Source organism: Colobus angolensis, unplaced genomic scaffold, assembly GCF_000951035.1.
Source record: "Colobus angolensis palliatus isolate OR3802 unplaced genomic scaffold, Cang.pa_1.0 Scaffold280, whole genome shotgun sequence".
NCBI lineage: Eukaryota > Metazoa > Chordata > Mammalia > Primates > Cercopithecidae > Colobus > Colobus angolensis.
In genome coordinates, this window is record NW_012116044.1 from 3,978,642 (window position 1) to 4,000,625 (window position 21,984).

Sequence of the window (21,984 nt, forward strand, 5' to 3'; positions counted from 1 at the left end):
CCAGAAGAGAGTGGGGGCCAATATTCAACATTCTTAAAGAAAAGAATTTTCAACCCAGAATTTCATATCCAGCCAAACTAAGTTTCATAAGTAAAGGAGAAATAAAATCCTTTACAAACAAGCAAATGCTGAGAGATTTTGTCACCACCAGGCCCGCCCTACAAGAGCTCCTGAAGGAAGCACTAAACATGGAAAGGAACAACTGGTACCAGCCATTGCAAAAACATGCCAAAATGTAAAGACCATTGATGCTAGGAGGAAACTGCATCAACTAAAGAGCAAAATAACCAGCTAACATCATAATGACAGGATCAAATTCACACATAACAATATTAACCTTAAATGTAAATGGGCTAAATGCTCCAATTAAAAAAAAATTAAACAAATTAAAGTTCCATAGAAACCTTTTATACAATTCTAAAATTAATATTTTTCTGAATTCATTTGATGGAAAACCTGATCTGAAGCAATACAAGGCTATTTATAATTTTTATTTAATCTACTTAGTTTGAATATTTAAACATTTAATGCCAAAATATTAATGTGTTAAACTAAAAGGTGCTGCTTCAGAAAACCAAGTATTGTTAATAATATATTAACTATGTTTCACATTATTGTTATAAAATCCTAAAACATCAGAATTCTTAAATATTTCTGGTCATAAGAGTTTTAGCAAATAGTTTGTAGAATTGCATAAAGATTGCTGCAATAGGCTGAGTGCAGTGGCTCACAACTGTATTCGCAGCACCTTGGGAGGCCAAGATGGGAAAATCATGAGGTCAGGAGATGGAGACCATCCTGGCTAACATGGTGAAACCCCGTCTCTACTAAAAATACAAAAAATTAACTGGGCGTGGTGGCATGTGCCATTAGTCCCAGCTATTTGAGAGGCTGAGATAGTAAAATCACTTGAACCCAGGAAGCAGAGGTTGCAGTGAGCTGAGATCTTGCCACTGTACTCCAACCTGGGCTACAGAACGAGACTGTCTCAGAAAAAAAAAAAAAAAAAAAGGTTACTGCAATAAAATTAAAAAAAGAAAAAGATACAACTGCTGCTGTACCAATACTTATAGACTGAGACTTATGTTTTTATAAATCAGGGTTTCTGAAAGGGAAATCAATCTATCATAGAACATGCACTTTTTCAATTTCTTAAATATCCTAAATTGCTTTTCAGAAATGGAATTAATACTTCTATTAAAATGTGTTAACATTTCTATGTCTTATGTATTTTTGCAAACTTTTAAAGATGTTATAATAATTGCACACCCTTCCCAGTCTCTGTATCTATCATTCTATTCTCTATCTCCATAAGATCTAGTTTTTATATAAGCTATCATGTGGTTTTTGTCATTCTGTGCCTGACTTATTTTCACTTAATATATTGACTTCCAGTTCCATACGTGTTGCTGCAAATGACAAGATTTCATTTTATTTTTAATGACTAAATGATCTTTGAACTTCCTGTGTCTACAGGTAACTATATTTCCTGTAAGACTTGGAAATTTTTCAACTATTGTTTTGTTAAATAGGTTTTCTATGTCTTTGTTCATCTCTCCTCCATCTGAACCATCCAAAATACAACGATTTAATCCTTTTGTTTTGAGACAGAGTCTCACTTTTTCACCCAGGCTGGAGTGCAGTGGTGTGATCTCCTCTCACTGTGACTTCTGCCTCCCAGGTTCACAAGTACCTGAGGTTTTCTTCTTTGTTTTGTTTTTCTCTCCGGCTGGGTTGTTTCAAAAGACCTTTGAGTTCAGAAAAGTTTTCTTCTGCTTGATCTAGTCTACTATGAAAACTCTTGGTTGTATTTTTAATTTCATTTATTCATTTTTTTCAGTCTAGGATTTCTGTTTGATTCCTTTTAATAATACCTGCCTCCAGTTAAGTTTCTCACTCAGATCATGAATTGTTTTTCTGATATTTTTGAATTGTTTATCTGTGTTCCCTTCTATCTTACTGAGTTTATTTGATATCATTATTTTAATATGTTTCAGGTATTTCATAGATTTCCTTTTATTTGGGATCTGTTACCAGAGTTATTGTGTTCCTTTGGGAGTGCCATGCTTCTCTGCTTTTTCATGTTTCTCATGTCCTTACATTGAAAGCCTTGCATCTGATGGAACAGTCATTTCTACTTTTATAGATTGACTTTTGTAGGAAAAGACTTTTTCCTAAAGATGTACCTATAGTGTTGATTGGGTAGAGCATTTTGGCTTTTAATTCTGGGTGAACCCCACAGTTTAATCTCGGGATGATTTCTTTAGCTGTAACCAGTGTCAATGGTGTCTGTGAGTTCCTTGGTGACTTAGGCAGCAGTAGTTAGTGCAGGCTGTGGTGAGGCTTTGCTGTGAACAGAGACGCCAGGTGGACTTCTCCTCAGGTACCTCCTGAGGGGCCAGTGGCGAGCAGGACAAGCCGGTCTTCAAGCACTTAGATGGTGTGTGCTGGCACCAGTAATACTGGCAAAGTAGATTAATGCCCAGTTTTCTGGATGACACAAATGGGTGTTGGCAGCAGTGGTGGTGGATGAGGCACAACTGTCTTCAGGCCCCTGGATGGTGCACATATGCACTAGTGGAGGTGAGTGGGGCAGATTTATTCCCAGGCCCACAGATAACATCCACAGGTGCTGGCAATGGCAGCAGCAGGTGGAGAAACCCTTTCGGTTGCTCGGGTGGTATGCACAGGCAAGGGTGGTGGTGGGCAGGATGTGTCAATCCCCAAGCCTCCAGATCATGTGCACCAGTGCCAGTGGTGACTAAGGCAGGACTGTCCTCCAAAAGGTTACTTTTAAAACATTAACTATGATATGAAGAACCTTGCTTTAATCATTTTCAACATTGATTATACTGGAATATCCTATACGAATTTTATACTCCACTTGTTTCTCACTGCCTGCCTTCTAAGAATGCCCACGTTAAATCTTATGTATGTACCCCAGGAGCTAGCAATGCCTGCCAGTTAGTGGACTCACTAAATGTTTGATAAATGCATCAATAAAAAATAATAGTGTTTTAAATTTCTGTAAGGAATTTTTACAGTCATTTTCTGAGATTAAAACACAATCAAAATAACTCTTTGATAACAATAGTAAAGTTTCAAATAAGCTAAGCAGCTTGAAAAAATATAATACTCATATGTGGCAGAATTTGGAATAAAATAAAGTGCTCTTGTTTCAAATCTATGCTTTTAATTATTTCATCATTTATATTAAAACATGAATGTTGACAGATAACCCCTTCATTTATTCATTTAGAAAGCATATCTTGATTTTTTGTTGCCTGTTAGCTTAAATACAATGTAAAAATCTAAAACCATGCTGAAACACTACATAGACTGCTGAATTAGAATGGGCAAAAATGTGAAACATTCACTTAAAATTATTATATATAATAGATAAATACCAAATGCATGTACATATATGAGCATGAACTCTAAATTCCTTCTTTCTTGACTTCTAGCCATTTTCACAGGAAATCAAAGGCAATGACAGATCCCCTTGAGTCAGTAGTTGATGCCTTTAGTTTTAGTCTCCCATGTATTGTTTAATGATAATTGGACAAAAATAGATGGATTTGATTTTTCAAAGAGAACTTATTTCATTGTACACAGTATGATAATGCGAAGAACTGTTGCTTTATTTTTGTGACTAGTACATATGAATCATAATCAGTTATTTGAATTCCTTCAAAGAGGCTGAAATCAATCCAAATGCAAACTTTCCTTATTTCACAATATTCGTGATAGATGTGTGACTAGCAGACACCCTTGTGCTTGTTTCTACATGTGGGAAGACTGCAGTACATCCAGTAGACAGTCATTTCTTCTTGCTACTTCCATATACTGGCGGAACAGAATATTCCCATGCTGGTTTTCTTCAGATGACCTGGTAAATCTTTCAGCTCATTCTTAAAGCTCCCTCCACACCACCTGGGTGTATAGAATGCCTGCTTGTGGTGTGTACATGTCAGGATTTGATCAAGAAGCTGAATGTGGCTCTGTGCCTTGTTTGCGTCATAGAGTCACAAAAAAAGGTTGCATAAAATCATCCATCTGCAGACTGTTTACTTGCCTGAAGTGTCATGCCACTTCTGAGATTCTGGGATTCCAGAGAGCTCTATGGCATTTTGAACTGACTTCCTCTCTGCTTCATCCAGGCTAGCATTTTTTTGTGCATTTTTTACATATATTTTATATTAACACACTTTTTAAAAGCCAGGAAATTATAAATATCTATAATCTCTTCTGCAAATCTAACATTAACTAATTTGGAGATAAACCTAGCTTGGCCAGACATGAGACTTTACAAAATCTCTATTTATTTTACCTTAATGTGACTATGCATTCAGGTCCCTGTGCAAATATTAATGTGTTTGATTAGGCTGTGCCACCTAAGACATAATTGGAAATGCTATAATAACATGCAGCACATGCATCATATTATCATTCAAAAAACCCTGAATTTCAAAACATCTAGTCCCAAGGGTTTCTGGTAAGGTTGTGTGAACCTATAAATATATCCTGAGTTGTATCTTTATGTACTGACCTGGAAAATTACTGCTATATTAGATTTTTTAAAGTTTTTTTTAAGTATGGCATAATTCCATTTACAATTAATACATATATGTGTGTGTGTGCATAGGGTGTGTGTTTCAATGTAAGTATAAATGTAGAGATAACTAGAAATATGTGCTATTTTCTTGTATATTCGATTTTACATTATTTTATGCAAATCAGTATCTTCATATGTAAATATATACACTTTTCTTGAGAATTTGTATTAGGCAGGAAGGACACAGGGGGAGGAGGTAGTTACATAACATTCTTTCTTTTTTTTTTTTTTGAGACAGGATCTCACTCTGTCACCCAGGCTTCAGTGGCATGGTAACAGATCACTGAAGCTTCAACGTCCCAGGCTCAAGCAATCTTCCCTCCTCAGCCTCACAAGCAGCTGGGACCACAGGTGAGCACCACCACACCTGGCTATTTTTTGTATTTTTACATTCTTTTACTACAAATATAATAATACCTAATTCTGCTACTTCTAGTGAAAAAAGGCAGGGCCTTTGTCTCTCCAGCGTGCCTGACCTGGGCTGTCTTCTCAACTGCTTTGTCACCTCGGCTCCAGGAGGCCCCAGGTGCTGGAGAATAACAAACGATGATGAAAAGAGTCTCTATTCATTAAATGTTGCTGGGATAACTGACTAGCCATATGCAGAAGACTGAAACTTGACCCATTTCTGTCGCCATATACAAAAGTTAATTCAAGATGGATTAAATACTTAAATGGTAGACCTAAATCTGTAAGAATCCTGGAAGAAAACCTGGGAAATATTCTGGACATTGGCCTTAGCAAAGAATTATGACTAAACCCCCAAAAGCAATTGCAACAAAAACAAAAATTAACGAGTCAGACCTAATTAAACTAAAGGGCTTCTGCACAGAAAAATAAACTACCGACAGAGTAAACAGACAACCTACAGAAAGGAAAAAATATTCCCAAACTTTGCATCTGACAAAGGTCTAATATCCATAATCTATAAGGTAATTAAGCACTTCAATAAGCAAAAGACAAATAATCCCATTAAAAATACGGACAAATTATATTAACAGACATTTCTCAAAAAAGACATACATGTGGATAAGAAATACGTGAAAAAATACTTATCATCACTAATTGATACGGTTTGGCTCTGTGTCCCCAACCAAATATCATGTGGAATTATAAATCCCAATGTTGGCAGAGGGACCTGGTGGGAGGTCAGCAAGGGCAGATTTTCCCTTGCTGTTCTTGTGATAGTTATCACAAGATCTGGTTGTTTAAATGTGTGTAGCACTTCCCCCTTTGCTCTCTCTCTCCTGCTCTGCCATGGTACAACGTGCTTCCTTCCCTTTCACCTTCCACCATGACTGTAAGTTTCCTGAGGTTTCCCAACCATGCTTCCTGTACAGCCTGTAAGTCAATTAAACCTCTTTTCTCCGTAAATTACCCAGTCTCAGGTAGTTCTTTATAGCAGTGTGAGAACAGACTAATACACTAATCATCAGAAAAATGCAAGCCAAAGCCACAATGAGATAATATCTCACACCAGTCAGAATGGCTTTTATTAAAAGATCAAAAAGTAACAGATGCTGGTGAGGTAGTACAGAAAAGAGAACAATTATGCACTGCTGGTGGGAGTGTAAATTAGTTTAGCCACCATGGAAAGCAGTATGAAGATTTCCCAGAGAGCTTAAAACACAATTACTATTCAACCCAGAAATTCCACTATTGGTTATACAACCAAAGGAGAATAGATTGTTTTATCAAAAAGATACATGCATTTCTATGTTCATTGCAGCACTATTCACAATAGCAAAGACCTAGAATTAACCAAGATGTACATCCATGCTGGACGCAATAAAGAAAATGTGGTACATATACACCACAAAAACTAATGAAATCGTGTCCTTTGCAGCAATATGGAGGCAGCTAGAGGCCATTATTCTAAGGTAACTAAAGCAGGAACAGAAAACCAAATATCATATTTTCACTTATAAAAGGGGACTAAACATTTAATACATGTGGACACAAAGATGGGAAAAATAGACCCTGGGGACTACTTGAGAAAGGAAGGTAAGAGTGGGGCATGAGTTGAAAGGCTATTAGGTACTATGCTCACTACATTGGTAATGAGATTATTTATACGTCAAGCCTTAGTGACAAGCAATTGATTCATGTAAGAAACTTGCAAACATACCCCTGAACCTAAAATAAAATTAGAAAAGAAAAATATAAATAAATAAAAATTTAAAAACTAAAATATATTGTTACAAAATTATTAAGCATTTACTATATGGCACAAATTAGAATAATCGTTTGCAATGATATATTTATTTAATAGAAATGCAATCCCTTGAATTTAATTTAATACACTTTTTCTTTCTGAGTTTTTTAAGGTGATCAAAAAGCATAGGACCTAACACACATGGTAGAAATTTCCATTTTTACTGCTTAAAATTATAAAATTGATTAATTATTTTAAGCTATACTAAAAAGATTTGATTTTAAATGTAACCAATTTCTTTAGTTTATTTAGTACAAAATATATATACAAAAATATAATGCATAGTAATTTTTAAGAATCAACTTTTGTGGTATAGGAGGAGCCCTAATTTGTTACATTTGTCCATTGTACAGCAACAACAATTTTTTTTTTTTTTTGGAAGTTCAAAAAAAGCTCTTTTAAATCTTTTCATTACAATAGAGTAAAAATCTCTCTGTCTTCAGAGTTGTCGAACTTTTCTTTCTGTGCTTTTTATGTTGACATCTAACTTGTCCACTTTGGTTGTCAGCCAGTCAAGAATGTCATCTTGCTCCTCAATTTCTGTCTGCATCCCCAGGGCTATGTCCTTCAGACGGCCCAGTCCCATGGACAGCTCATCTAGGTTGCTGTCGATTTTCTGGTGATAGGCTCGAAGGTGTGGGTTCTTTGGGTAAGCATCAGTACTCACAGCAGAACCAGCCCCTCTGGGGACAGGGTCTGTATCATCCAGCTTTCTAAGGTTTGGGTGGCTGGCCTGGTACTTTGCTTCCTGTTCTGTTTATACAGCAATAAATGCTCCCACTGTGGCTGATTTTAATTGACCATCATGACACCCTAAACCCAAGGTTGCAATGAAATATGCACAATTGCTCTTAGGCCATTGTCAGCTGGCTCTAGTGCCCCTCCAAGGAAACTCAATAATCCAAGATATAATGAAGTTAATTTTAAATATTTTGATCTTTTAATTTTTATTTATTTATATTTTTCTTTTCTAATTTTATTTTAGATTCAGGGTGTATGTTTGCAAGTTTTTACATGGATAAATTACCTGTCACTAAGGCTTGATGTATAAATAATCTCACCACCAAGATAGGGAACATAGTACCTAATAGCCTTCCAATTCATGCTCCGCTCTTACCCTCCTTTCTCAAGCAGTCCGCAATGTCTACTGTTCCCATCTCCGTTACTAAAGAGTGAGTTCAGACCCTTCTTGCTCTCTTGATTTTTCATGCTCTGTTGGCCTTTCTACTTTTGCCATGGGATAATGCACCAAGAAGACCCTTAGAAGATACAGAACTTCTTCAGCCTTGAACTTCTCAGCCTCTAAAACTTTAATAAATAAATTTCTTTTCATTATAAATGACTTAGTCTATTATATCATAATTCTGTTACAGCAACACAAAACAGACTAAGACAATGTCTTTATCCAGAATTATAAAATGATGAAATTAGTTCACATTTCTTTCTTCTAAATAATAATTTAGACATAAAAATATATATGTAAGGACTAACACTTGTGTTGGTTAATTTTATTCGCCAAATTAAATAGATCATGGGACAAACATTGTTTTGGATGTATCTATGAGGGCATTTCTGGATGAGATTAACACTTAAATCAGTAGACTTAGTAAAACAGATTACCTCTCCCAAAATGAGTTGAAGGCCTGATTAGAACAGCAACGCTGAGTAATAAAGAATTCATTCTGTCTGATTGCCTTTGAACTGGGAAATTGTGTTTTCCTGCCTTCAGATTTGAACTAAACAAATGGTTCGCCCTGGGTCTTGAGCCTTAAGGCCATTAGACTGAACTAAATCATCAACTCTCTTGGAATTCCAGCATTTTGGCTGCAGATTCTGGGAACTGTCAACCTGCATAATTGCACTAGCAAACTCATTATCTATCTATCTATCATCCATCTATCTATCTATCTATCTATCTATCTATCTATCTATCTATCTATCTATCATCTATCCTGTATCTATCCATTCATTCTGTTGGCTATTGGCTTTGTTTTTTCCACTGGATAACCTAATAATTAAACGTTAGTAATATTTGTTTTGTTTGAAGGACATTAATCTAAAAGACTAAAATGAAGATGAAATCCAAAGTTCTTACTATGAACTACAAGGTCCTATATGATTCATCTCCTATCACTCCATTAGCTCTCTGACTTCATCTCTACTCCATTTCTTCCTGTTGATTACACTCCAGTCACATTGGCTTCTTTGTTGTTCCTTGAACACGCCAGACACACTCCAGCTTCAGGACCTTTGCACTTCTACCAGATATTCATAAATCGGATATCTGATATTCCACAAGATAGCTGCAGAAGAAACTCTCTTGACTGTTTCTTCAGGTAATTTTCAAATATCCTTTCTTTAGTAAGGCCCTTTCTGACCCATCTATTAATTATTCAAATAGACTAACTGAAAGCCAAATTATTTAAATGTAATACCCCACCAAGAGTTTCTACTATTTTCCCTGCTTTGGGTTTTTTTCTCCTTAGCAATTAGTAGTATCTAATATATTAGAATTATATAATCATAGAATATATATATATGATTATATGATTCTAATATATTAGATATCTATGTGATACATATATTAGATATATATATCCTTTATAATATAATCATATATATAATATAATCATACATATCCTTTATATATATATATGATGTATGATCATATATATATCCTTTAGTAGGTGAATGAATTAGTAAACTATGGTACATCTAGAAAATAAAGTATCATGCAGAGCTCTAAAGAAAGGAGCTAATAAGTCATGAAAGAACACAGAAAAAATTTAAATGCATATTACTGAATGAAAGAAGACAATCTGAAAAGGTTACATACAGTATGATTCTAACTATATGACATTTGGTAAAGTCAAAACTATGGAGACAGCAAAAATGTCTGTGGCTGTCAAGAATTAGAGGGAAGAGAGGAACACAGAGGCAAAGCACGGAGAATATTTGGGGTAGTAAAACTATTCTGTATGATGCTACAGTGGGAAAGACAGGCCATTATACATTTTCAAAACCCATAGACTCTACACCACTGTACAATACAGAGAATGAACCCTAATGTGAACTATAGACTCTAGGTGACCCTGTTGTGTCAATTTACACTCACTGATTGTAACAAGCGTAGCACTGTGGGGCAGAACGTTTCTGCAGGGAGGCTGTGAGTGTGTAGGGCAGTGAGTGTATGGAAACTTCCTGTATTTTCTGTTTAATATTTCTACGAACCTGAAACTGTTGTATAAAATATAATTTATTAACTGTAAAGAGACCATTGAGAAGCTATCAACTGAGATATCATTCTAGTTTCAAATATTCTGTTACAAAGATTGTTCTCTATTTGTTCTTTTCACCTCATTTTCTATTCCAATAAATCAAACTTATTTCTAAGCCTCTGGTATAGTCTTTTAGTATTTTGATAGTAACACTATAGGTAGAATCATTCAATTCTCTTCATATTTTCCCATAATTTTTTCACCACTCATCTATGTGGTATATAGCTCAGTAATTTAAACAGAGTAAATATTTATTAAACGACTACTGAATTGATTTTCTATTGATGATACATAAGACACTATATACATAACATATTCACTAAATTAATTGCTTGAAACTAAATTACAAGTTAATACCCAAGAGTATTCCATATCTTGTGGTGATCTTGCCTTATGAAATACATCTTTCAAATATTAAATTTAAAAATAAATGTTTATCGTTATAATAATTTATCTAAAGAGTTTCTCATTGCTTTAAAATAGCCTCTCAAGAGGGTATTTGTTTACATTTTCTAGGTCTCATTTGTAAAATTTGGTACCCCCAACTCCAAATTTGCATTATATGATTTTTAAAGATACTGCTAGTTGTAAAATGATATAATGATACAATAATGGAAAATGTAACATTCATTTAATTTTAATTAAACAATTGTGAAATAATGATGTCGTTTAAGGACACTGTACCAAAATTCAGAATTTTTAAATTCCAAAGTCAATTCTTCCACTTAGTAGATGAAAGCTTTTGAGGTAACACTTTCCTTTTCTCTGCCTAAGGTGCTTCCTGTGTAGGTTAAATTAGGTTATTTCTCAGATACGTCCCAAGGTTAATACTTATAAGAGGATAAACATTTCTAAATAGTAACCTACAAACTGTCAAAATATCAACTGCCCAACACAATAACGCATATTCACTGAGTTTATACAATCCCAAAGTTTTATACAAGATTTCTCTTTGTCTTTTACAACTTTCCAGAATTTACAAAGTCAGCCTGCAACAATGTAAAATGTAAAAATAATACTAGAAATGTTTAAAGTGCCTTATAGTTTGCTTGCTTGCTTTATTTGCCTTGCTACGGGTCTCATTTTTCAATTACAGACAAATATAAGCCTTCTATTCCTGGTTTACTACCATTATTTGCTAAATGTTACCTTTGAAAATTTTGCTGATTCATTTTGGAAGCCCTGAGAAAATAAGAATGAGGGAAATAAAAATATGGTTTATATGAAGGTGTTTTCCTTCGTTTTTAAGAATATTTGATCCTTACAAATCTATAATAATTTTAAATCTATAAACAAAGAGAAATAACTCCTTGACTGTGAAATAAAATGTTTATGGAACATTTTCTATGTCTAACACGAAATACTTACATAACTGAATGAATGTAAACAGGGTCTCTTATTCATGTATTTCTTATCAAAAGTCTATAGTGGGCATCCTTATTAGACATGTTACTAGACAATAGAATAAAATTAAAGAAAAGAATGTGGAGTCTTCTCATAAATAAAACATCATCTAACTGGTTTATGGAGGCATTTAAAAAAGTTTAATAACAATACTATGAGATCAAAGAATAAAAAATGAATATTGTTGAATGAGTATTGTAGATATTGTATAATTTTACACATTATGTGGAAAAAGAAACTTTTCAGATGTCTAGGCCTAGGTCCTTTAGAAAGTAGACCAGGAGATTTAGATTAGATGATGACCTTTTATATGGGAGGCACAGTCCCAGGAATTTAAGGATGATGAAAAATGTTTAAAAAAAGAACAAGGCATAGAAAGATGAAATGCTGTACATTGTGATATGAAGCATTAATGTACCGGCCCCTTCTTCAAGGCAACCCCTGAAGGGACACAGCGGGTCGTTCACAGGCAGATTCATACAACACAAGTAACATTGCTAAAAGGGTCGTGAGGTATATCCTCCTCAGAGGAGTATACAAGTAAGAGAAAAGGTGTGGGATGTATCTCCTATTTCCTAGTGGTTAAGGTCCATCAGAACACAACTTCCCACAATTCTGGGTTGCATTATGTGGCTCCTCTGGGCCGGCTCCACTCCTAGGAGTGTATCTCACCCAAGTCTGCAAGAAAGGGATGAGCCAACTTGGATGGCCTGACAATCAAAAGAGAAAAAAAGTATGTCATTAAAGAAAGAAGTTTAAGAATACAACAGGTTTGAAATATCAGATAAAATTCATGGGCTTAAATTTGGGCTTTAAAAGGGGTAGAATTTTGATAATTAAAGAGAAGAAAGAATGATCTTGGTAGGAAAAACACTATAAGTAAAGTCAGAAAGAAAGAAATGCAGAGTTGACCTTTCAACAATACAGAGGTTAGAAGCATGGACTCCCCCTCACAGTCAAAAAATCTGAGAATAAATTTTCACTCCCCCAAACTTAACTACTTATGGTCTATTGTTTACCAGAAGACTTATTGATACCATATATAGTCTATTAATACCTATGTTGTGTGTTATATTATATGCTGTATTCTTACAATGAAGTAAGCTAGAGAAATGAATTTTTTTAAAGAAAACTATAAAGAAGACAAAATATATTTACAACTTATTAAGTTGAAGTGGATCGTCACTGTTTTCAGTTGAGTGGGCTGAGAAGGAGGAGAAGGAGGGGTTGATCTTTCTCTCTCAGGAGTGGCAGAAGCATAAGAAAATCTGTATATAAGTTGACCTCCATAGTACAAACCTATGTTATTTGTGGGTGAGCTATACATGGTTGGTTGTAAACAGGCTAGAGTAGGCAGCTTTTGGATAAAAATATAATTAGGTGGAGGATTTGATAGAAATTTTGGACAGTATTGACTCTTAGGACAAAAACATTTGCTCTTTACTAGGCCAAGGAGGCATTGCTAATTCCTAAGTAAGCTAAGCATGTGACAAATGTAGGATGTTTGGAGCATCAATTTGACCTCAATTGGATGTGACCAGGTTGAGGAATGAGAGCATGGTTGCAGAAGAATAATGAAATGTGATGTTTTCAACTACTGTTTATTAAATGTACTTACTGTGATAGACAGTGTGTTAAGCACTTAATGATAACATTATGTGTTTTCTCATTTAATCCTATACAATTTAACATGTAAGACAATTTTGTTATTATTCTTTCAAAAAGAAAATGAAAATTAAACTTAAAAAAATTAAGTAACTTGCCCAGGTCACACAGATAGTACTGGTCCCATCATTACAGGGGATCAGATAATACTAATCTCATCCTAAATTCAAACCTAGACCTACCATAAGGTTTATATTTTAACTCTGACATCAGTGATCTAATATTTGTTTTATTGCACATCACTTTCATTTTAATAAAATACAAATATGCTACATTAGGTTTAGATGTGACATTTCCATAGTAATAGAATTTCACCATAGTTCCAAAAGCTGAGATGAATATAATTAACCCTCAAAATGAAACTTTCCTATTCTAATGTGAGATAGTAGACTACCTACTCAGAACATTGTGAAACTGTTTTTGTCAGCATTAGCCCATTACCTACACCAAGCCTAGAAAGAGAAGACAAGGGGTGAATCTAAAGTCAAATTCTGAAAAGCTCTTTATAGAATGCCTTACCCAGTTTCCTACCCACTCCACAATAGAGAGAAGTGTGGTGCTCCTCTTCACCAAAGACTGAGTAAGATGCAGAGATTGATGTGTGTGCTCTAAAATTTGATTAAGAGACGAAGAGGTTGTTTCTATAGTGAGTGTAGATTGAGCTGCACTTCCACCAACAGAGGGCCGAACTTATGCTCTCATCTCGATGCATTATCTATGGACACCTGGAGGAAAGCAAGCATCCTTCAATAGGATGCATAAAAACATTATCCTGACCTGAAGGAAGTGACCTCAGCACAGAGCGTGTGAAGGTGAACATTGAGTGCAATAGTGGGCCGGGGGGTTCTAAGAGGGCAGCTGGCAAAGGCAGCACCACAGAGAGGACCTCAGCTGGAAGCCGAAAGCACAGGGTCTCTTGGGAACTCAGAGAAAGAGGAGATCTTGGCAATCTGTCACCTCTGATTAGATTTGGGCCACTCAGGACTTCACTGCTGCTACTTCATACTGTCCAAACCTGAAGGAGATGGAGTAGCACAAATAGGGTGGAATGAAGGAGAGAGAAGTTGAACCACAATCCATTCACTCCACTGTCAGTGTATGCACATTTGAGGCAGTCCCAAGGTGAAAACTGAAAAATGCTTTAAATGAGAAGAACTCCAATATTAGACTGGAGTAGACCTGAAAATACTCAAACCTCTACAACTCATCAAGATTTTATCCAAATTACTGAGGAGATAGTAGACTGCAGATAGTGTTAGGAAATGAGCAGATGTGAAAAAGAACAAAGCTGCTTTCTGCTAGCACTCCTCAGGAATAACTGTTTTTATACAGTAACTGTTTAGTTGCTTAAGTTGTAGTTGCTTCTCTAGTGACTTTTATCATCTAAAAACATATTATAAAACAAATCATACACATCTTCAAAGGATAAAATTAAAATTAATAGAAGTTCTAACACTGTACTCCCAACTTTCAAAGTTAACCTCTTGTAATAATCACTGTGTAAGACAATGAGTCTGAATTGGGTCGGTGAGTGCAATGACACGAAAGATGTGATTGTTCGACGCATATGTAAGGAAGAAGTGACAGCTGGTTAGAGAAAATACATTTGATTGGCAAATGATCAAATCTAGACTAGCAGTAGACTACCACAACATATTATGAGATGTAATCACATGATATTTGATACTTGAATAAGAATTTAAATAAAGAAAGCAACATATTTTTAAAACTACATAATGGTGAATTTTTAGTAAAGTGTGTTAAGGGAAAGAAGACAAACATTTCATACTCTAGGGCAGATGTCGCCAACCCCCAGGCCACAGACCACCATCCATCCATAGACTGTTTAGAACCTGGACACACCGAAGGAGGTGAGCTGTGAGTGAGCCAGCAAAGCTTCATCTGTGTTTACAGCCACTCGCCATTGCTCACATTACCGCCCAAGCTACATCTTCCATCGGATCAGTGACAGCATTCCGTTCTCATAGGACTGCGGACACTATTGTGAACTGCGCTTGTGAGGGATCTAGGTTGTATGCGCCCTGTGAGAATCTACTGCCTGGTGATCTGAGGCAGAGCTGAGGAAGTGATGCCAGTGCTCGGGAGCGGCTGCAAATAGAAGTTAACATTGGCAGAGAGGTTTGAATGCACAGAGACCAAAATAAATCAATTGCTCTTAGACTCATACCAAAACCCTATCAGTGAGTGACAAGTGACAATTAAGCTGCCTCTGGTGCAGGCTTTAAGTCAGAATCCGATACTTACTTTAGTCAGCGCGTGGCCCACCCATTATTTTATTTATCATTTCCTCCTGCACCTCTTTACCGCACTGCGCACTTGTCTCAGACACAGCTTTGGTAAGCCCACAAGCCACCCATAGCTAAAATGAGTAAAAAACAAATGTCGCTGGAGAGCTTCTTTGAAAAATGGCAAAGACCCAATGAGGAGACAACAGAAGACTGTAAGGCTGCCAACAACGACAACAAAAAAGCTTCATGTAAAGGAAAATACCAAGAGTTCTACTTAAATTACAGGTTCATTGCAACAGTTGATTCATATTATCCAAGCCCACTTTGTATAATATATAGTGACAGGCTATCCAACAAAGCCATGAAACCTTCAAAACTGCTTTGCCACATGGAGACCAAGCATGCTGCACTTAAACACAAGCCTTTGGAGTTTTTCAGAAGAGAAAAAAATATGGACGCAAAGAATAGAAGCAATTCTTGAAGGCTACCACTTCATCCAATGTGTCTGCCCTGACAGCATCATTCTTAGCTTTAGCTTTAGCATTGCTAAAGCTAGTAAGTCCTTTACTATTGGTGAAGAGTTGATCCTGTCTGCTGCTAAGAACATTTGTTGTGAACTTTTAAAAAAACTCCAAATCAAAAGTGGCATATGTTCCTCTTTTGGCTAGCACCATAACTAGACAAATTGATTAAATAGCAGAGGATGTTGAGGCACAATTGTTAGAGAGGACTAAGTCACCATGGTACAACATCCAGGTTGGCAAGTCTACTGATGTTGACAACAGGCAACAATGCTTGTTTTCTTAGGATACATTTTTCAGGAGAATGTGCATGAGGATACATTGTGTGTGCTTTTGTTGCCAGCCAACACCACAGATGAAGAATTGTTCACATCTTTGAATGACTACATGTCATGAAAACTGAATTGGTCATTTTGTATCAGTATATGCATGGATGGAGTGGCTGCCATGACTGGACGGTTTTCTGGGTTTCACTACTCGAGTCAAAGAGGTCACTTCTGAATGTGAATCTGCACACTGTGTCATCCATAGAGAAATGCTGGCTAACTGAAACATGTCACCTGAACTTAACAACGTTTTGCAGGATGTGATTAAAATTGTCAACCACATTAAAGTACATGCCCTTAACTCACATCTGTTCACACAGTTCTGTACAGAGCACACACACCTCTTATACACAGAAGGAAGATGGCTTTCTGAAGTTCACCAGCCAGAATATTTGGGTTATGAAAGCCACTTCAGATATTTATTTTAGAAAAACAGTCAGCACTGGCGGCACATTTTAGTGACACAGAATAGGCTGTACAATTTGCTTACTTATGTGACATATTCAACCTGCCCAACAAACTCAGTGTGTCACTTCAGGGGAGAATGACAACTGTGTTCAAGTTGGCAGACAAAGTGACTGCATGCAAAGCCAAACTGGAATTATGTGGGCAATGAGTGAACATTGGGATTTCTGACAGGTCTCAAACATTAGCAGAGATTTGGAAAGAGACTGAGCCAGGGTCTTCTTTCTTCCAGCTGGTGCTCGATCACCTATCTCAACTTTCAAAAGAGTTTGAGCATTACTTTGCAAGCACAAAAGACCCAGAACGGGCAGGAATGGATCCGCCACCCAGTTGTGAATAAGCCAGGTGAATCAACTTTGACCCTGCTAGAAGAGGATCAACTGCTGGAGATCACAAATGACGCTGGCCTTAAAAGTATGTTTAAGAAACTTCAAATCTTTGTAGTCTCTGGATTAAAGTCAAGGTGGAATATCCTGACATTACTACAAAACCACTGAAAGGTCTGCTTTCACTTCCAGCATGCTATCTTTGTGAAGAAGGGTTTTCAGCAGTGACAGCAACCAAAATGTCCAGTGGACTGGACATAAACAACACACTTCGGGTGACACTATCTCCCATCACCCCCAGATGGGACCGTCTAGTTGCAGAAAGACAAACTCAGGCTTCCACTGATTCTATATTATCATGAGTTGTATAATTATTTATTATATATTACAATGTAATAATAATAAAGTGCACAATAAATGTAATGCCCTTGAAACATCCCAAAACCATTTCTCACTAACCTCGGGTCCTTGGAAAAATTCTCTTCTATGAAGCCAGTCCCTGGTGCCAATAAGTTTGGGGACTGCTACTCTAGGCTATTTTATTTTCAGTTTTCAGTAATAATTTGTTAAATGCTAGAACCCCAAGTAAATTGATGTGGTCTTTATACATCCACCTTAATTCATCTGTGCCACATAATTAGTTTTTAGAGTTTCAATTGTAGGAAATGTTTCTATTGTTATTTTATATAATTGTTTGACATATAGGAATTGTTATATTTTATTTCATTGTGCTGTAGATAACACGTATGAAAGTACTATATTAACTTCTCCCATATCTCCCATTTTCAATCTCTCATATTTTCTAGTAACTTTCTCTAAATCATACTATTATCATTAAACCATAATTTGTGTATTTTTTTCAAACTACATTCACAGACACACATTCACAGCACTTCCTAGTTACTAAAATGCAATATAACCTCACAGATGTTTTTTGTATGAATAAATGGATAAGTAAATGTATGAAGAAGGGAAGAAATAAACAAATCTATTTCTCTGTAATGAAGGAGATGGAGTAGCACAAATAGGGTGGAACGAAGGAAAGAGAAGTTGAACCACAATCCATTCACGCACTGTCAGTATTCACATTTGAGGCAACCCCAAGGTGAAGACAGAAACGCTTAAATTAGAACTCCAACATTAGACTGGAGTAGACCTGAAAAGACCCAAACCTCTACAACTCATCAAGACTGTATCCAAATTAGCCAGGAGATAGTAGACGGCAGATGGTGTTAGGAAATGAGCAAATGTGAAAAAGAATAAAGCTGCTTTCTGCTAGCACTCCTCAGAAATAAGTGATGAGCTTGTAGCCATTTTAATTTGAATGTTTTGACTTTTGTTCATGTCCTTCTTTGGTTCAATAAGAAAAGCTGAAGAAGATGTACAATTTCAACTGGTAGTCTCGTTCCTTTTTTTTCCACCCAGAGACGGAGTCTCTCTCTGTCACCCAGGCTGGAGTGCAGTGGTGCGATCTCAGCTCACTGCAAGCTCTGTCTCCTAGATTCAAGTGATTCTCCTGCCTCAGCCTCACAAGTAGCTGGGACTATAGACGTGCACCACCACACCCAGCTAATTTTTTGTATTTTTAGTAGAGACGGGGTTTCGCTGTGTTAGCCAGAATGGTCTCAATCTCCTGACCTCGTGATCCGCCCGCCTCAGTCTCCCAAAGTGTTGCTAGTACAGGCATGAGCCACTGCACCCGGCCCTTAATGGTCATTATTTTTGTGGCTCTTTCCTCCATAAATTCTGACCCCAACAACTATCATCTTTTACCCTTATATTCAATTCTGAGAAACATAATTCTAAATACTAGTTCCATGTGCAAATAGTCCTCTGCATCTCTCCTTCTACCCTGGGAGCATTGTGTGAAAGAGGAGAATAGTGAGAATTTGATACAGTGGTATTTTTTCAACCATTTTTTAATTTTTATCTTGGACACATAATTATCTCTATGCTATAACTCTCTTTGAAGAATTCTCACCATGTCATGCTCATTTCTTGTCATTTCCAGATGTAGTATTACCTAGATTACTGTACTTTCAGCTCCTGTGATTGTGTATGTATATGTGTGTGTTCATGGGGATTTCCCTGGGGAAGGGGTATGAACAAAGAAAAGAAGGGTGGAAGGACACCTGGGAAGGGAAAGGAATATGTGCTGGTTTACAGTTTCCAGGTATACTGCACTATTCCCAAAATTTTGCAAATTAAACTTACTCTGTGATTATTTTTTCCCCAGTTTTCAAATATAAAGGATAAACTTCACAACACTTCATTGTTCACTTTTATTTTGTTAATGATAAAGGATAGTAATCACAACAACAGTGTGTGCTGCATGTTTCTTATGTGCAAGTCCTCTTCCACGTGCTCTGCAGGCATATTCAATTCTCACAGGAAACCTCTGGAGGAATTGGTTTTATTATTGGCACCTTACAGAAAAGAAAATTGAGGCAAGGAGCATTAAGAAATTTGCCCAAGGTCATTCAAGAAAGTAGTAAAGCCAACAGAGAAGCTACAAACTTTTACCAGTGGGACCACGATATTCATGTTCTTAATAGATTTTTCCAGTTAGGTAGAACTTTTTTTCACTTGGTCAAAAAGAAGAGGTTCAGAAGAGAAAAGCCATCCAGTGAGAAGAAAGTTGTGTCCTCTTCCACCCTATAGAACAATCTTTGGAACATAAGAAAGAGCTCTTCACTGATGTCAAAATAGAACTCTGTCTTAGTACATAAAATTCTAAGTTTATGTTCTGAGACTATAAACGTGTAAAACGTAGTGCCTCTCCTGGATTTAATTTTGTAAACTTTTGGCTTTTACAAATCGCTTAAAATAACATTGACAAAGGGTTTTTAAGAAACACCGTCCTTGTTTGGTTGAAGTCTGCCACCATGTGGTCACTTTGAAAAATAACATTTTAGAAGGGAGATCTGGAAGGATATGCAAATATGCAAATATGATATTTCATAATAGCCTAATTTAATGAGTGTCGGCAGCCTATTTGTGGTAATGATATTATTAAACAAAGCATTTCACATGAGTCATTTATTTTCATTTATTTTGACTACCAGTTTTTGAGGTAGAAATGTAAGATCTCTCAGTCTGCAAGAACTACTTTTTCACCTTTCATGAAATACTGACCTAAACAGGAATCCTTAGATTCTAGGTGGGATTCCAATATCAACTAGCTGTATCTCGAAAATATAATATGACTATGACATGGTAGAGTTGGATTTTAAGCCCAATTCAGTCTGACACTGAAACTAGACATATTAGGACCTAAACATGTTTTCCTTGCTTGAAGTTTCTAAGCTATTTTAGTATCTCAATTATATTTGTTAAACAACCAAAATCTAAGCTTCACTTTGTACTGCGTTGACATCAAATTAATAGTAGAACTAGTAATGGTATAGTATAGAATTAGTAGTGACAGGCAAATATTCTTGTGATAGCTAATTTTAGATGTCAACTTGACTGGATTAGATAATTCCTGGAGGGAAGGTGTTTCCAGAAGAAATTAGCATGTTCATCTGAGTGGATTAAGTGGGAAAGATCTGCTGTCAATGTGGGCAGATACTATTCAGTCAGCTGGGGGCTGGACTACAGCAAAACCAGAAAAGGCAAATAGGTCTCTCTTTCCAAGAGCTGAGACATACTCTTCTGTCTTGGACATCAAAACTTTAGGTTCACCAGCCGTGGGATTCTAGGACTGACACCAATATACATGCTCCCTGCCACCTCCAGATTCTCAGGCTTTCAGGGTTAGACAGAGAACTACACCATCCGGTTCCTTTGTTCTGAGGCCTTCAGACTTGGACTGAGCCATGCTACAGCATCCCAGGGTCTCCATCCCAGGGCTTGTCATGGAACTTCTCAATCCCCATAATCGCACGAGCTAATTCCTTTAATAAAATCCCGCTCAAGTATCTATGTCTATACCTCTATCTATTAATATCTCTCTCTATATATATATATGTAGCCTATTGATTCTGTCTCTTTGGAAAACCCTGGATTGATAGAATTAATATCTTATTAAGAATCGGTGCCTAAGGATTTCAAAATTGTTTTTTCCCACATTATGTCAAATGAAATAAAACAAAACAAAAACAAAATAACACCTTTGATATGATTTGGCTCTTTGTCTCCACTGAAATATCATTTCCAATTGTAATTCTCACTTGTCAGGGGAGAGGCCTGGTGGGAGGTGATTGAATCAGGGGGGCGGACAGAGTGAGTTCTCACAAGATCTGGTGGTTTAAAAGTGTGTGGTAGTTCCCCACTTGCGCCCTCTCTCTCTCTTATTCTCTCTCATTCTCTCTCATTCTCTCTCTCTCTCTCTCTCTCCTCTCTCTCTCCTCCCCCCACACTCGGCTCTCTCTGTCTCCTGTCACCAGGTAAGATGTGCCCTGCTTTCCCTTCCGCCATGTTCCTAAGTTTCCTGAGGCCTCTCCAGTCATGTGAACTGTGAATCAATTAAACTTCTTTTCTTTGTAAATCTCCCAGTCTCAGGTATTTCTTTATAGCAGTGTGAAAACCGACGAATACAATCTTCTATAAATTTGTCAACAAATATGTAATGTATGCCTGTTTGTTTTATAACCTTCCTACTGTAACAGGATGAGAAATTATCCCTATGTACGGAAGTAACACTAATTTTATGAAATAGCAGTCTATAACTACACACTTTGATTAAACTTTGTTACTATTAAGATTGATATTTTTGGCCAGGAGCAGTGGCTCACGCCTGTAATCCCAGTACTTTAGGAGGCCGAGGCGGGTGGATCACGAGGTCAGGAGATCGAAACCATCCTGGCTAACACCGTTGAATCCTGTTTCGACTAAAAATACAAAAAAACTAGCTGGGCGTGGTGGCGGGCGCCTGTAGTCCCAGCTACTCAGGAGGCTGAGGCAGGAGAATGGCGTAAA

At 36.6% G+C, this 21,984-nt stretch overlaps 1 protein-coding gene across 1 annotated transcript in view; it reads right to left on the minus strand.

The window, feature by feature from the left end:
* Window positions 1–7,201: 7,201 nt before the first annotated feature.
* The window catches only part of LOC105516431, a 43,337-nt gene continuing 28,554 nt past the window's right edge, over window positions 7,202–21,984 (minus strand). Inside the window, exon 5 of the mRNA XM_011948639.1 lies at window positions 7,202–7,583. Coding sequence (XP_011804029.1) covers window positions 7,270–7,583 — 314 coding nt within the window. The 3' untranslated portion in view covers window positions 7,202–7,269. The remainder of the gene's footprint in view (window positions 7,584–21,984) is intronic.